Source organism: Typopeltis vanoorti, chromosome 12 (genome assembly GCF_054136105.1).
Source record: "Typopeltis vanoorti isolate ZY-2024b chromosome 12, IOZ_Tvanoo_1.0, whole genome shotgun sequence".
NCBI classification, from domain to species: Eukaryota; Metazoa; Arthropoda; class Arachnida; order Uropygi; family Thelyphonidae; genus Typopeltis; species Typopeltis vanoorti.
In genome coordinates, this window is record NC_143560.1 from 78,618,869 (window position 1) to 78,636,455 (window position 17,587).

The window sequence follows — 17,587 nt, forward strand, 5'->3', positions numbered from 1 at the left end:
AATGCCTTTGCAAATTACAGTGCTATTATTATTATTATTTGCAAATTATAATACTATCAATGTGTATATATATATTATATATATATATATATATATATATATTATATATATATATATATTATATATATATATATATATATATATATTATATATATATATATATTATATATATATATATATATATATATATAAATGATATATATACCTTAAGCTAACTACCACTTTCTAGAATAAGGTGAATAGTGCCTAACTCCACCAAGTTAGTTTCATATTCCTATCCACTCATTCCTGAATTACAGCCACTATAAACTTCCCGGATACTGTTAGTCTGTAATTTACTATTTCTATCTCGGAGCCTCCTTTATGGTAAGGAACTGTCATGATCTTTTTTGGACCACAAAATAGAGAATGGGACAACTGAGATTGAAAGCATGGGTTGGCAAGGTAGGAAACATACTCACTCTAAACTACAGGCTGCAGGTTCAAATCCCAACTTGGACATGGACGCCTGTGATCATTTTTAAGTGGGAGGTAAGGTAAATTTCAATGCCCAGTATGAAACCGCTGCTCTGCTTACTGGAAGCCCAAAGTGGCTTGAAAAACTACCATGTTTATTGTCTAGAGCAGAGCTGCTGGACTATGTAAATAATAATAAATAAATGATTAAATAAAATCTTAGCCTCTTATTTTGTCAGATGTCATCTACTCCCAGGAGGGTGACTACCATGAACTTCCACCATGTAGTTTTGTGCTTCTCTCTCTCTTACATTCCTCATAAGACAAAAAAAGGTCCAATCCTTAATATTTTCCATCCAATCTGTTCTATGTCTTCCTCTTCTTCTTTTTTCCTTGTATCAGTCCTTCTAAAAGTGTTTTTTGTAGGGATTCATACCTTAATATATGACCAAGGTAGGTGGTTTTCCTTTTCTTAATGGTTTTCAACAGAGTCCTCTCTTCTCCAATCATCTGTAATATCTCTAAATTAGATATTAGAGATATTACAGATATATCCTTAGAGTCTATAGAGTCCATGGGACTCTATAGACTCTAAGGATTCTTCTGAGGATCCACACTGCAAAGGCTTTCAGTTTATTTTCCCAATATTTTGATACTGTCCAGGTTTCTGCTCCATATAGCAATGTTGGTCATACGTAGCATTTGAACAGTCTAATTGTTGTTTTTGTGCGAATTTTTCTTGAGGTCAGAATGTTTTTCATGCTAATAAAGGTTGATCTAGCAATTTCTATCCTTCTTAATATTGCATTGTCACACTTTCCATTCTCTGTAATTAGTTGATCCAAATATATATAACTCTCTACTCGATCTAAAGTATTTCCTCTGATCTTAATATTTATATTGGGTATTTTTCCTTTTTCTCTAGTTACCAGCATGGTTTTTTTTTTTTTTTTTTTTTTAAGTTGAAATTAAGTCCAATTTTTCACTTAGTTTCAGCATCTCTTCTAGTAGGTTTTGAAGATCTTTTTTATTCAGCCAGTAGTACCATATCATCTGCATAACTTAAATTGTTTATATTTCTGCCTACTATGCTGACTCCTTTAAATTCTGCTAACTGCTAGAAGATATTTTCAGTATAGAGGTTAACAATATAGGAGAAAGAACACAGCCTTGTCTGAAACCTTTCTTTACTGGGAATTCCTCCAAGGTTTCCCCTGGTATTTTCATCTTTTGGCAATTCTGGCAATTTGCTCCAAATATAGATTTATCAATAATTGGGTATCTTTTCTATCTATTCTTAATTTTTTGATGCATTCAATTAGTTGTTCATGTTCTATATTGTCAAAGGCCTTTATGTAGTCAATAAAACACAAGCAGACTTCTTTCTGCTTCTCCAGATATCTTTCTATAATAGTTCTAACGTTAAAGAGTCCTTGTCTAGTACCTTTATTTTTCTGAAAGCAAGATTGCGTTTCATTAATTTCCAATTTGATTTTATGTTTATTTCTTTCTAGGATAATATATAACATATTTTTTCCTTTTGCTATCTGACTGATTGTTCTGTACTCTTCACATTTGATTGTCTTAGATTTTTTAGGTACTGAGAGGAATGTTGAGTGCTTAAAATCTTTTGGCAGGTGTCCAGTTTCGTATATTTTGTTACATATGTCAATCAGTGATCTTATAGTCTTATAATTTAAAGTCTTTAGATATTCTGCCATAATTCCATCCATTCCTGGAGCTTTTCCTGGTTTCAATTTCTTAATGGCATTTGTTACTTCCCAGGTAAGAATAGTAGGCCCCTCCAAATTTTGTTACAATGGCTTATCTATTCTATCATGATTATAATGTTCCTTTGAATACTCTACCCATCTATCCCTTATTTTGTCTTTCCCCATTAGGATGTGTCCACAGGCATCTTTAATGCAATGAGAGCCTACCCTTTTCCAAGATTTGCTAGTTAGCTCCTTAACTTTTTCATGAAGTTCTCTGTTTTTGTGTTTTTTTGTCCAAAAGTTCAATTTCCTTGCATTTGTTGTTGGGCCATAGTTCTTTTGCAATCCTACATGCTTTCCTGATCCTCTTGTTTAAATTCTTGTATTCAGGACAATTTTTATGTTTCTTTCTTTCCCCTATCATTTTCAGTATCTTGTCATTCATCCAGGGTTTACTCATCTTCTTGTCAAATTTGAGAATTCTTTGTTTTACTGCCTTTTTTACACCTTCTTTAAATTTCTTTTCTGCACTCTATCCTCAATTTCATCTTTAGGGTAAGGATACTTGGTGGAATCAGAAATGTTAACAGCAGTGGATTGCACCCTTGTTCATTTAAAAATTTATCTTGTATTTCTTGATTTTTAAGGGAGCCAAGATCATATTTTTCTATGTTTATAGGTTTCATTGTTTTCTTTAATTTTATTCCTGCTTTAATGACCACAGGGTTGTGGCCTGATCCAATATCAGCCACTAGGTATGTTTTGGCTTGTAAGATGTTATTCCAGAATCTGTTTTTAATCATCATATAGTCAATCTGGTTCCTATAGCTGTCTCTCCAGGGCTTTTCCATGTGTAAAGTCTTCTTGGAGGTTGACTAAACGAAGTATTTGTTATTACCAGATCATTTTCTTCACATAACTGTATTAATCTTTCTCCTGTGGATTTCTATGTCCCAGGCCTTAGCTTCCCATGCAGGAAGAGATCTTTTCTGAGCCTACTTTATCATTTAGATCTCCCATAATGATAGTTATGTCATCTGATTTTACGTTGTTAAGTGCATTTTGAATGTCTTCACAGAAGCGTTCTACATCTTCATCTGGGTAATCAGAAGTAGGTGCATATATTTAGACAATAAAAATATTAAAAGGATGAGCTGCAATTTTTAATGCAATTGCTCTGTCACTTATGGGCCAAAATCCAAGTTTTTTTTTTACCATGATTTAGTCAAAATTCAAGGATCGGGCAATCCTTTTTTTAGTACAAATGCTACTCCATTCCTATGACTGTCTCTGCACGAGTATATAATTGATTGATTTTGTTTATTTTTCTACTATTAGTCCATTTGACTTCAATGATACCAGCAATGTCAATTTTCATTGATTCAAGTTCTTGTATAAGGTTATCTAACTTCCCAGCTTCATGTAAGGGCCTTACATCCCAAGTTGCAAACTTTAAGAGAAGATTCTTGGTTTTCAGACATGAAGGATCAAGATATATCCTCCCCAGAGAGTTTAAGGTATCTTTATATGCTATTTTCATAGTATCTATTGTACATTCCCCAGTTTCTTTCTCTTCTTCCCTGTAATGTTTCCAAGAGACAAAAGTTGCAGAGAGTCCAACCTTGTCTCTATTGCTTAAATCCAAAATGGTTCTCTGTTTCATGGTTTACTCTGAAAGGTTACATGGTGAGGTTCTTATTTCTTCCACAGTGACTGGCCACATCTGTGTTTTGTCTTGGAGTGTGCTCAGACTTTGTCACATAGTTTGCTGTCATGCCTTCATTACCACTGTCAAATTAAATTTTGGTCATCTGTTAACTCTATCATTCCAGTCTTAAAGCACAACAAGGAGGAGACACTCTCCTTCACTACAGCCAATCCAGAGTACTAACATAATAAAGTCCAAACCTTTTGTTGGTAGAAATAAAAAAATAAAATAAATGAGTATGGTTATACTCATTATTCAAAGAAACTATGGCCAAGTTCAATTAAGACAATGTGGCTTTATTTATTTAGCTTGTAGCATCTCTTCATGAATTATTTATTAAAGTTTGGTTGTCCATATCAGCAAAATGCACATATATGAAATATGAGATGAAATATGCATACCACATTGCATATATGAAATAATTCCTCATTACATTTATCTAATTAAAGATTTCCAGTGAAGTCTCTGTCCTATCATGAACAGTCAGTATAAAGTGGAATGCTCAACTATAAACAGAAATTGAATTATACATTCTGTAACCTTAAGAAGAATGCAAGAATTATAGACAACTATTAAAATTACTCAACTACTTTCTCAAGCAGAGTTGTATCTTAGTCTATATAAGATGACAAATGCTTAATTATTATAATTTTTTTTGTTGTTTTAGGAATCAATAATGGACAAAATTATGATTATGAAAAGTTTAGGAGACAGCTTGCAGCTATACTGTGGAATAAGGAGTTACATGGAATGAAGATGAATGCTGGAATTTTTTTTTTTTTTTTAACTTGGTTAGACTATAAATTATACATTTAGTTTAATCCTTTATCCAAGTGTAAGCAAACAAAGTTTGCACCTGAAGTATCTTCAGGACTGGGGCAACTCGTGGCAAAGGTGGACTAAGTTCTCATCACTTTCATTAGTATCCCATAATGCAAAGCACATCTCCTTGCAGACATGTATAATGCTATGCATTATGGGAAGGGTCACTACCCAAACCGGTTTCGACCTTTATTGAGATCTCTTCAGTGGGAGCCAGACTCAGAGGTGATACTAAGGTTGAAGCAATGCAGAACTCATATTTCCATATGCCAGTTGCCAAAAGGTGTCACACCTTATTATTAAATTACTGTGGATTAGAGAAAGATGTTGGAAGTGTTTTTCACTTGGTTAGATTATAAATTATATATTTAGTTTCATCATTTATCCAAGTGTAAGCAAACAAAGTTTGCTTACACTTGGAAATATGGAAATATGAGTTCTCCATTGCTTCAACCTTAGTATCACCTCTGAGTCTGGCTCCCACTGAAGAGACCTCAATAAAGGTCGAAACTGGTCTGGGTAGTGATCCTTCCAATAATGCATAGCATTGGTTTGAATGATTGAATTTTTTCATGAATAATTAGATTGAAACACAAAGTTTGCTTACATTCAACTTTATTGAATGTTGCGCCTGAAGTATCTTCAGGACTGGGGCAACTTGTGGCAAAGGTGGACTAAGTTCTCATCACTTTCGTTAGTATCCCATAATGCAAAGCACATCTCCTTGCAGACATGTATAATGCTATGCATTATGGGAAGGGTCACTACCCAGACCGGTTTCGACCTTTATTGAATGTTCAAGTACAGGTCAAACTCCAAAAACTCAGCGTTGCTCTCCTCAATAAAAGGCTCACCCTACCACTGAGAAGAACTCTCAGCATTTGCTCTACCCGTGGTAGGCTCACCCCACCACCAAGCAGAGCCGCTAATTTGCTCATAGGTCATCTGAGGGGTAATAGCAACAGCCGTGTCTCAGTTAACTTCATGGGTTACAGCACTGCCATTCATTACCTCCCCAGGACCTGGGTGACAGCAACAGCCGAGCCTCAGTTAAAACTTCGTGGGCTATAGCATTGCCATTCATCACCCAAGCTTCCAACTGGTTTCAACCTATATTGAGCTCTCTTCAGTGGGAACCTGACCCAGAGGTGATACCAAGGTTGAAGCAATGCAGAACTCATATTTCCGTATGCCAGTTGCCAAAAGGTGCCACACCTTATTATTAAATTACTCTGGATTAGAGAAAGATGTTGGAAGTTTTTTTCACTTGGTTAGACTATAAATTATATATTTAGTTTAATCCTTTATCCAAGCATAAGGAAACAAAGTTTGCACCTGAAGTATCTTCAGGACTGGGGCAACTCATGGCAAAGGTGGACTAAGTTCTCATCACTTTCATTAGTATCCCATAATGCAAAGCACATCTCCTTGCAGACATGTATAATGCTAAGTAATCTAACCAAGTGAAAAAAACTTCCGACATCTTTCTCTAATCCACAGTAATTTAATAATAAAGTGTGGCACCTTTTTTTGGCAACTGGCATATGGAAATATGAGTTCTGCATTGCTTCAACCTTGGTATCACCTCTGGGTCTGGCTCCCACTAAAGAGACCTCAATAAAGTTCGAAACCGGTCTGGGTAATGACCCTTCCCATAATGCATAGTATTATACATGTCCACAAGGAGATGTGCTTTGCATTATGGGATACTAAGGAAAGTGATAAGAATACTTCAGGCACAAACTTTGTTTGCTTACACTTGGATAAAAGATGAATGCTGTTTGGGTACCCAGAAGTGTCTAAATGTATTCTAAAGGTCAAAGGGGTAAATGTGTAAAATGGATGAATAATTAGATTGACTTTTGTGTTGCAACGATTCAAGGCCTTTGAAAAATCTAAATATACCATATATATGAATCTCCCCTGTCTGATGCATTTCTTGCTTAGATGCAGTACATATGTAAACTGGTAAAACATGACCTCCCTTTAACAAGCCTATGTTGACAATTTCACAGAGAGCATTGTTATTATCAATTCAATTTATGTATCTTGACTTTCACCAATCTCTCCAATACCCTAACCACAACTCCAGACAAACAGACAGATTGGTAGTTTTGTATACACTGTCTTATCACAACTTTTGTCAAGTGAAGCAATTTTACCCCCCCCTTCTCCACTCCAATTAGGACTTGTCGTGTTGCAAGAGTGTTATTAAATAGATATACCAACAGTGCCGTTAACTCCCTGGAACATTCCCTAAAGACATCTGGTGATGTCATCACCAGATGTCTTAAGAGAATGTTTTATCTTACTGCCTTGTTGGCAGGCAATTTTACTTAATTCCTCATATGCCTCCTGCATGCTCACAATTAATCCATCCTCTTTCATTCCCTCTACATACAAGCTTTTCATGATGTCACACTTATGAGAATGAAATCCCAACTGAATACCTCAACAATATCTCCTGCAGTAGCAGCATCCAATGTGCCATTTTCATCTATTATCATCATTTTACCATAATCATTCTTTCTTCTGCTTACCACATATCAAAAGAACTCTCTAGAATTTTTCTTGACATTGACTAATTCTTCTGGAAGAGGATGGAATGATGGTGAGCAGGAAGGAAGTATATGAGGAATTAAGTAAACTTGATGCCAACAAGTAATAGGATTCGATGACAAAACCAAGTGTCTTAATGGCATGTTTAAAAGATTCTTGCAACAGGACAAACCCCAAAGGAGTATAAAGATGGTAAAATTGTTCCAATAACCATATACACTGCCACAAGTTAAGTTGGTAACTAAATTGGAACAGATGAGATTAGATACTGGATTAGCAAACTGGATAGGTGATTGGCCATCAGATAGGGTGTATCCAGAAAGAGGAAAATCACTAGTAGTGTTCCATATGGAATCTGTTTTTGGGCCATTACTGATTAACTGTAGATATACTTGGTATATCTCCAGTTCAAAAAAGCTGTCAGCAACTGACTGGTGAGGGGGGGGGGGATAATGAGGAGGCAAGAAGATGCAGCATTACAAGAGCATCTGAATAGACTGTATGGGTGGGCAAGTGAGTGAAGCAACTAGTTCAGTGTTGCAAAACGTAAGGTGTTCAAAATTTGATATGTGAAGATTGTATACTCGACATTTCACTCAAGCCTACAAAATTTCAAAACCTTACTCTCTGAAAATTTGAAATAGAAAAATTTTGAAGGAGATGAGAGACCTGAGACTAGTACTGGTGGTGGTGGACTAGAGCCTAGAGTTTAGGGGTTACGCTGTTCAAGTTGCAAAATCATCTTCAAGATGAAAGTAGAATAATTTTCTTTAGGCATATTCCACTCATGTAAAAACAATATCCATCACTTAATTACAAAACTGTTAAATATTACATATACATATTTTAATAAAAGGAATGACTACTTACAGTTTAAACCAATATCATGGTATGTAAATATTGCGGGTTTGTTTTTATCCCCTTGAACTGCTACCACCATTGTGCCTAGGTCTGTCTTTATCTTATCTTCCTAAAAACAGTAAATCAAATATTTACAGTGAAAAACGTGTCAAAATTAACAGCATCTGTACAGGTTGTGAGCATGGTGATAATTAACTGTTTTAATCAGAAAGGGGAGAAAATGATCTTAGCTTTCACCAACATTGCAAACCAAGTTTGCACAATGAAACCTTCATTTAAATAAAGAGAACAAATATTTGAAAGTGTTAGCTATCTCAACAGATAACAACTATAAATCTAAGGTCTGTATATTATATTTAATGAATTCTTTTTGAATGTTATTAAAAGGCAAGCTTGTTAAAAAAATAAATAAATAAAAGTCTTTGAAATCATGAATGGTATGCTGGCAGAGCTGTGTGAAGAGAAGGGAGTGCAGTTTGTAGATGTGCAAGATAGTGCAGGAGTAGAGTGTATATTTGAGGGAAGAATGGAATTGCACAAAGTGATGGATTGCATTTGAATAACTTTGGAGTGAGAGAAACAGAGAAACTGTTGTTAGAGGGGAAGCACAGTATGTGATGCAAGCAAGAGATCAAGAGACTTAAGAGGTGAAGTGAGAGATCAGGAGAGTTGGAATGGAAGAAACTGAAGTACATGGCAATGGAAAGAGTAGTAGTGTGAGAGATGGGGGGAAATAGCCAGGGGTAGACAGGAAGACATGGCATAGGGAGAGTGGATGTTTGAAGTAGTATTGAATGTGTATATGAGGATGATCAGCATAGGCATGGATCAATGTGAGTGGGATAGTGACTAAGGAGATGTGGGGTAAGCAGTGGTAAAGGGGATTGGACAAGGGCAGGTGGTGTGGTGAGGAAATCACAATCAACAGGTGGCTTGAGCAGGACTGATTATAGACCTAAGAATGACCTGCTCTGTTTATTTACAAATTCCAGGAGTATCAGAACTAAGAGAAATGAAATTGTTTCACTGACTGAGTATATTCACCCAAAAATTGTTGGAATAAGTGAAACATGGTTAAATAAAAATGATATCCTGACCAGAACAGAAATGGAAGACTACGGTGTTTTTTTGCAAGGATAGGAAGGACAAGAAGGGATGGGGAGTATTACTAATGATAACAGGGGAATTATATCCACATAAGGTAAACATAAAAGAGGGAAATAGTAGCAAGAGTTTCAAGGCAGTGTGGTATGAGATGGAGGTTTACAGGAAGATATATTTAGTTGAATGTTGCTATAGCCCAGGAAATGTGAAGGATGCTATGAATTGGAAATAAAGAAAATGAGTTTGAGTTCATGAGAGACAAATGTCTTAGGCAGCGCCTAGTATTTTTCTTGTGTATGCGATTAATGTTCGGCACCTTTCCAAAAAAGTTTTTTTTTTTAATAAAGTGTGAATAAAACGAACAGGAAATGAAAACAAATGAAAACTGCTTTACAGTATAATGTTACCTACAGATTAGTCCTGCTTATACAATTTTTTTTTTTAAACGGAACTCAACAATTAATCATAAGTTGATTTATAATACATCAAAAAATAAAGAACTATTTTAGGTATATTTTTGTAAATTTTAATCGAAAATTACAGTGATATAATCGGTTCCAGGATACAATTTCAGAATTTATTTATTCGTTTCCGAGAAGATCTGAAGGGGCCTGAATAGAAGACGACATACGTTCATAATTATATGTACCAGTCTGTACCATTCGTTGTTCATTTAAACTCTTATCTAATATTTTTTGACATCTTTTAGGCGCCTTTTCTTCTGTGGCACCTGTGTATATTGCACACTTTGCACACGCCACCAGCCGGGCTTGAACTTATGCAAATATGTAAAGGGAGGCATACAAGGAGTGAGAGTTTTAGATCTGATTATTTCATTAGAGGATGTGATTGTGAGTGGGATTTGGTGCTTCCCTCCAGTTGGTGAGTGATCATGAAGTGATCACCTGAGTTGTGGCTAGCGATATGAAGATGTGTAAGGAAAGGATATATGTGGAATTAGAAGGCTGGTGATTATGTAAAGCTTAGGAGACAGTTTGGAGTTATAACATGGAATGAGGAGTTGAGTGGAAAAGAATTAAATGATGCTTGGAAACGGACACCTACCTTATTCTGTGGATCAAAAGGCTGAATAAGTCCCTTTATTCAAATGAATGAATAAGGGGATTAAGCATGAAGTCTGGAAGAAGGCACTTTGGAGGAAGCACAACATGAATAATGAAAAATCAGTTGCACAAAGAATACAAAGAGCAGGCAAAGAGAGTGATTGAGTTGGTAAGGACAACAAAAGCGCAGTACAAGCAAAAATTAACAAATCAGATCAAGAAAAACCCTAGGGAGATTTTCGATATGTGGCAAGTAGAAAAAGGAATGATTATGGCAAGATGATATTAATGGATGAAAACAGGAGATTGGCTGCAGAGAACATAGTTCAGGTATTCAGTGACCGATTCATCAGGATGTTTCATCCTGATGAATTGCTCACTGAATCAGAAGCTCAAATGTTGAGAATGAAATGAAAGAAAATCAGAAGCTCAAATGTTGAGAATGAAATGAAAGAAAATCAGAAGCTGAAATGTTGAGAATGAAATGAGAGAAAACTTAATGGCGAGCAAACAAGAGATATGCAAAAAAGTCAAGTAAGCTGGATGTCAATAAGGCAATAAGACTTGATAACATATCACCATGTGCCTTAAGGGAATATTCCAAGGAGTTAACATCAGCCTTGGCTCAAATGTTTACCAAGAGTCTTGTAACAGCAAAAGTCCCAAAGGAGTGGAAGAAAGGCAAAATTGTTCCACGATCGACCTATACAAATTATAGGTCGATCTGTATATCTCGAGTTGTAGTAAAGTATTGGAGAGGTTAGTGAAAGCTAGGATACAAAAGTGGGTTGTTAACAGTGGTATTCTTTGCACTTGTCACAGCATGAGTTTGTTGAAGGAGGTTGTGTTTTACCAACTTGCTTATGTACTATAACAAGGTACAAATGTATTGGACATGGGACATGCATATACAGTACAGGTATCCCTCGATTAACGCAGTTAATTAACCCCTCGATGTTACCGTGCATATCAAAATCGCATTAATCAAATCTAATAATCAATGGTAAAAATTACAATTCGTCCATGATCGATTACTGTATTAATAATTCGTTTTATATGGTACTCTTTTAGGAAAGATAAAAAATAAATGCAAAGTAAATGTTTAATAAATACTTGTACCTACATTATTTACTGCAATTTTTTTATCGAAAAAAAGATATCGAGAGTAGTTTGAACAGTTTTAGATTTTTTCTTATTGGCATAAATTCTACGGTAACAAGCAAAATGACTCTCCAGACCTCGCAAAACAAGCAATAAAACATAAAGAAAAAACATGCAAATATAATACATGATGGTACAAATTAAGTGGATATTGAATCCAACATTATTTCATAGCCGAATATATAGAAACTACAAGAGTTTCTTGCCGAATATATAGAAACTACAAGAGTTTTGTGCCGAATATATAGAAACTAAAAGTTTCGGGGAGGCAAACATAAGCAACCTTATGGGCAACTCGTAGTAAAGGTGGAGTAAGCTCCAGATCACTTTCCTTAGTACCGTATTTTCGATAATGTAAAGTACATCTCCTAGAGGACATGTATGATAAATAAGCCTTTGGCTTTCTATTTCAGTAATACATGATGGTTTATTTTATTTATTTTCAGTTACAATCTAGAAATTATTGAACAAAGAATAAAAAAAAAAAAAAAAAAAAAAAAAAACCATACTATACTGGACATCAGAGGGTGCGGTATCTATCTTTCAGATACAATTTACTGTCAAATATCACAAACCTTTACACAACATGTGTTAAACCAAACTGACAGCAAAAAAAACAGTGCAAAATATCACTTGTAACATATGAATGCACATAACCTCCAAGCTATCCACTGAAATGTGTAAGAATATTTATACTAAACATTTTGCATGTATCTGTCAGATCAGCTGTGAGCTCCTCAAGGTTAAAGGAGCGTTAATCAAAACTCTTGCCGCGTATATCAAGGGATTGCCGCAATTATTTTCACTGCAGTAATCAAATCCTGCGTTAAGCAAGGGATACCTGTAGTATATTTTGATTTTGCAAAGGCCTTTGATAGATTGCCAAATTTGGTAACTAAACTAGATGGGATTGCATGATAAATTAGTGAGTTGGATAGGCAACTGGCTCTGAGACAGGTATATCAGCAAGTTGTGTATGGTGTGCAGTATCAAAGAAAAGGAAAGTCACTAGTGGTGTGCCACAGGGGTCTGCCTTGAACCATTGTTATTTAATTTGTATATTAATAATATTGGAATAGGTTTAACTAGTGATTATTATTATTATTATTGTCATCCCAAGACCACATGGAGTCAAAGACTCATCTGGGAGGTCCTTTTATCACACACACCCAGCTCGTCATAACGTGCCTTGAACACATTCAAACTCCCTGCATACATCACACTCTCAGGCAAGGCATTCCAATTATTCACAACTCTGCATGAAAAAAACCTTTCCCCTCACTCACCTACTCACACCCTCCTTATACAGTTTCCAGGGATAACCTCTGGTTCTCCCCCGATATCCCACTATTTTCTGTAGAACTTCTCCAGCATTGATTCTACAACAACTCCTTACCAACTTGCTGATATACCTTCTCAATCTTTCCTCATACTCAACACTCCAGAGGTCAGAAACTACCTTAGTCAATTGCCTTTGGACCCTTTCCAACATCTCTTCATCCTTCTGAAAACCAGGTGACCAAATCTGGGCACAATAGTCAATGTGGGACCTAATGAAAGCCTTATACAATGGAACAAGAATCTCCCTACCTCTACATGTCAGTGTCCTCCGCATCATTCCCAGAAGCCTTTGTGTTGTCTTCACAATTTTGGCTATGTGTCCCCTAAATTTCATATCCTTATTGACCATTACCCCCCAGATCTCTTATTTCTTCCACCTCCAACAATATATCCTCACCAAGCATAAATTCTGCATCCCATCTTTGTTTTCCGAATTTTAAAACCTTACATTTTGCAACATTGAACTCCCATCTCCATTTCCGTGCCCAATGCCCAATCATTCAATTTATTCAAGTCTTTTTGTAAAGCCACAACATCTTCACTACTCTTCATGGTTCATCCCAACGTTGCATCATCTGCAAACAACTGAATATTTCCATCCAAATCTTCACCAATATTATTAATATACAAGTTAAACAGTAATGGCCCCAAAACTGATCCCTGAGGCACTCCACTAGTGACTTTCCTTTTCCTGGATATCGCTCCCCCATACACAACTTGTTAGATACCTATCAGATAGCCAGTCTCTCCAATCCAATGCACTAATCTAATATCCAACCCCCATCTACTCTAGTTTGACTATCAATTTATCATGAGGTACTCTATCAAAAGCCTTTGCAAAATCTAAGTATATTACTGTGTATCCTTCTCCTCTGTCCAAGAAAGCAGTCACTTTATTGTAATAAGTAAGTAGATTACTAAAACATGACCTCCCTTTAACAAATCCATGCTGTCCATCAAAGATTATACCATTGTTGTCAACCCAACTCTGGATCCTAGTTCTCAAAAGCTTCTCCAACAACTTAACCACAACACCTGACACACAGATAGGCCTATAGTTTGATGCTTGAGTTCTATCATCTCCTTTATGAAGTGGCACAATCTTGCCCTCCCTCCACTCCTTAGGACTTGACCGAGTGCAAGACTCGTATTAAACAAATAAGTCAAGACAGGTGTCAACTCCCTGGCACATTCTTTCAGAATACGTGATGATATATTATCAAGTCCCACAGCCTTATTAACATCTAGTTTACTCAACTCCCCATACACCTCTTGCTCACTTACAGTCAGTCTCTCCTCCCCATCATCAACTGCTCTTAATCTCTCCATGAAGTCACATTCACAAGATTGAAAGATCTTTATGAACTGCTTATTAAGTATCTCCACCACACATTCTGCAACAGCTGTCTTTATACCATTTTCTCCAATCAATGTCATCCTTCCATAATTATTCTTTCTTTTGCTGGCTACATATCGAAAGAACTCCTTAGGATTCTTTTTGGCTTCATTAGCTAACTGCTGCTCATACCTCTCTTTAGCTATCCTCACCAACCAAGTCATCCTCCTTGCCTGGTCTTTGTAGACCTCATGAGATTGGTTATTTCCACTTCTCTTATGCTGCCTCCACAATGCCCTCTTTCTCTGTATCGCATACTTAATCTCTTTATTCATCCATCTCACACCTACCTTATTTAACCTTCTCACCCTTGGAATACACTTAGACAGTGCATCTACTAGATAGTTTTTGAAAATCCCCCAAGCTGCATTGATCTCTTTTCCAGCTAACTCCTCATTCCATGCTACACCTGCAAGCTGTCTCCTGAGCTCTTCATAATCATCCCCTTTGTAGTTCCACATATACCCTTTTCTCACAGAGGTCCTCACATTGCTGCCAACCACCCAGGTAATCACCTCATGGTCACTCTCACCAATTGGTGGATGATTTGACACCTCATTTATAATTACATCCTCGGATGAGATGACCAAATCCAAGATCCTCAATCCTCGCATGCCCTCTGTTACATACTGTCTGAGGCAATTATCCCTCAAAAACTCAAGAAACTCATTTTCTTTACTTCCAGTTGCTACTCATCATTCCAGTCTATATTGCCATAATAAAAATCACCCATAATGACCACCTTTTTCTTATTTGCTTGACTAATTTGATTATACATTTCATTATCACCACCATCCACATTACCTGGTCTATAACTAACAACATCCAACCAAGTATTTGATTCCATTCACCTCTATCTCACACTATATTGTCTCAAAACCACTGGCACTATTTCCCTCTTGCATCTCTACTTTGTATGGATATAACTCTTTCTCTATCATCAATAGCATTCCCCCCTCCCTTTTTACCCCTTCTATCCTCACGAAACACATCATACCCTTCCATCTCTATTCCTGTCAGGATGTCATCCTCTTCCAACCATGTATCATTTATTCTGACAATCTTCGGGTGAACAGATGCAATTAATGTAACCATTTCATCTGCCTTGTTTCTTATACTTCTAGCATTTGTATACAAACACAACTCACTTCTGGATCTACAGATAGTTCCACTTATACCACTCACTCAATGTGATCTCTCCATGCTCGACTGGGGCCATTTCCCTTTCTGCTTATTCATTTTAAAACCCTTTTCAATTCCAACTGTTTCCTCTTGATCCCAGGTCATCCCATTTCTTTTCTGTCTACACATGCTCTCACCTCCTCTCGGTGCACCCACCTTTCTCACGCTGTGTACCCCTGTCCACCCTGAGCCTCCCCCGTTTCCCTGCAACCACCTCTTCAATCTCTCCTGCTCTTCCACATCACTTCCCTCTTGATCTGATTCATTCTCTCTCACTCTACTCACTTCTCTACCTTCCAGCAGCAGTCTCTCCAAGCGACTCACACCATAACCACTCAAATGCAGTCCATCACTCCCATACAGTTCACTTCTTCCTTCAAACTCATTCCACATATTAACAAACTGTACTCCCATCTCCTCACACATTTCAGCTAACATACCATTCATAATCCTTGCTCTCTGCCTCATCTCACCACAGTCATACCTAGGCAACATGCTGACTACCCTTCCTGTCACACCATTCTCTTTTATCCTTCTAAGTAGCCTCTTGACATCCATTCTGGCTTGCTCTTTGTCCTCTGTCAAATCATTCATGCTGATTAAAACCATCAACTCCTTTGCTCACTCCCTCCTCATATCCAATGCCTCAATCACTCTACTCATTTTACTGCCTGGAAAACATACCTTGAGCATCCTATCACCCAGCACACCTTTAATAATGGAGTCGCCATATGACATCACTTGATCATCTTTCGTTAACTGTTTCGTGCCATCATGATTAGTTTTAATAGTTTTTCCCCGAATTTTCTTAATTTCATTCCACATCCTTTTCATCTCTTTCCTCATCCAATCCAATTCAACTTCCGAATCTCGTGTCACATTCTTTCTAATTTTCTAGCTCTCGACACCCTCTTCTCACTTTCACCCTCATTGATCCTTCTGTGTCTCCGTACTTTCGGTCCAACATCTGTCCGACTTTCGCTATCATTAATTTTTTCGATTTTTTCCACTTTCGATTCCTGCATCACGCCATTTCCAGTTTCATTCGTTCTCTCAATTTCGTTTCCTTCTGCCACTCTCGCCTCACTTTCATCCTTATTAACATCCGTTACAGTTTTTAAATCACTCGTTTTCTTTTTTACTGATTTTTTTAACATTCTTTCACCTCTCTTTCGAATGTGCACTCATTATCCCCGCGACATTCTCGCTACTAACACTTTCTATCATCAATTTCATATTTGCATTCACCAATTCCTCGTTCAGGTCACACTTCGCATACACCCTCCTTCCATCTGCCCTAAACATCCACAAATCATTTATGTAATCGAAAGAATACATATAACACACCTCACACTTAACAAAATGACTGAAGTCTAAGTTAAAGTCATGGAATGACAAAGCTGCTGCCATGTTTAATCTGCCGGTTACCACTCTAAAGTCTAATAATAACAATGAATTCGTAATTAAGTTTAAGCTAAACAAAATCCCCCACACTAATAATAATGGTAGTGCACAACTTTTACAGCTGGTAATTAATTTACGGAATTAACAATGCACATGAAGTATTTTAATTAAAGATAACTTTAATGAATCACTTCTATATTTCGGCAATGTCACATTGCCATCTTCAGGAACATAAAGATATGGTATGTGCACTAAGGAACTAACAAAGCAAATGAGGAAGAAAGTAAGAAACTACTTTTGTTCCTAAAGTCCTAATGGTGCCCTCTTGCTGGCTAATTTGGTAGTCTTGGCAGTTGGGCTGAAGTTCTCATAATGAAAGTCTCCCAAATTTGGGGCAGTTTCATGCACCCAAATTTGTTGAGGTTAGGAACGTTTTTTAGAGCTGCTGAAGATTCTTTGAATAATCTTTCGTATTTAAACTTGCTGCGATGGATTATTTTTGTTTTCTTCCAACGAATTTTATGATGGGTATCTAAGGCATGGTCTGCTAACCCAGAGCGGCTGTACTGGTGAAAACGGATGTAGTCTTGGTGTCAGGTAGGTCTAGGGGAAGTGGTTGGTCTTTGGTAGAGCAGATAAGGGATGCCAACTTTTTATATGGTCTGTAACAGGAAGTAAGGTCATATTTTTTGAGGATATTAGTTATTTTTTCAGAGGTGCCCTGGATGTAGGGGATAGTGATAGACTTAGTGTAGTCTTTATTGTGGAGGGGGGTTGTGGTTTATAGGTTTTAGTATTTTTTGGTTTTTTGGAT

General features: G+C 36.7%; 1 protein-coding gene across 5 annotated transcripts in view; it reads right to left on the reverse strand.

The window, feature by feature from the left end:
• LOC150100913 (protein NDRG3-like) overlaps positions 1 to 17,587 on the reverse strand; it is a 398,002-nt gene that overhangs the window by 263,276 nt on the left and 117,139 nt on the right. For all 5 annotated transcript variants that reach the window (XM_090401073.1, XM_090401076.1, XM_090401074.1 and 2 more), the window contains one exon: positions 8,131 to 8,230. In XM_090401073.1, the coding sequence (XP_090257199.1) occupies positions 8,131 to 8,230 (100 nt within the window). The remainder of the gene's footprint in view (positions 1 to 8,130; positions 8,231 to 17,587) is intronic.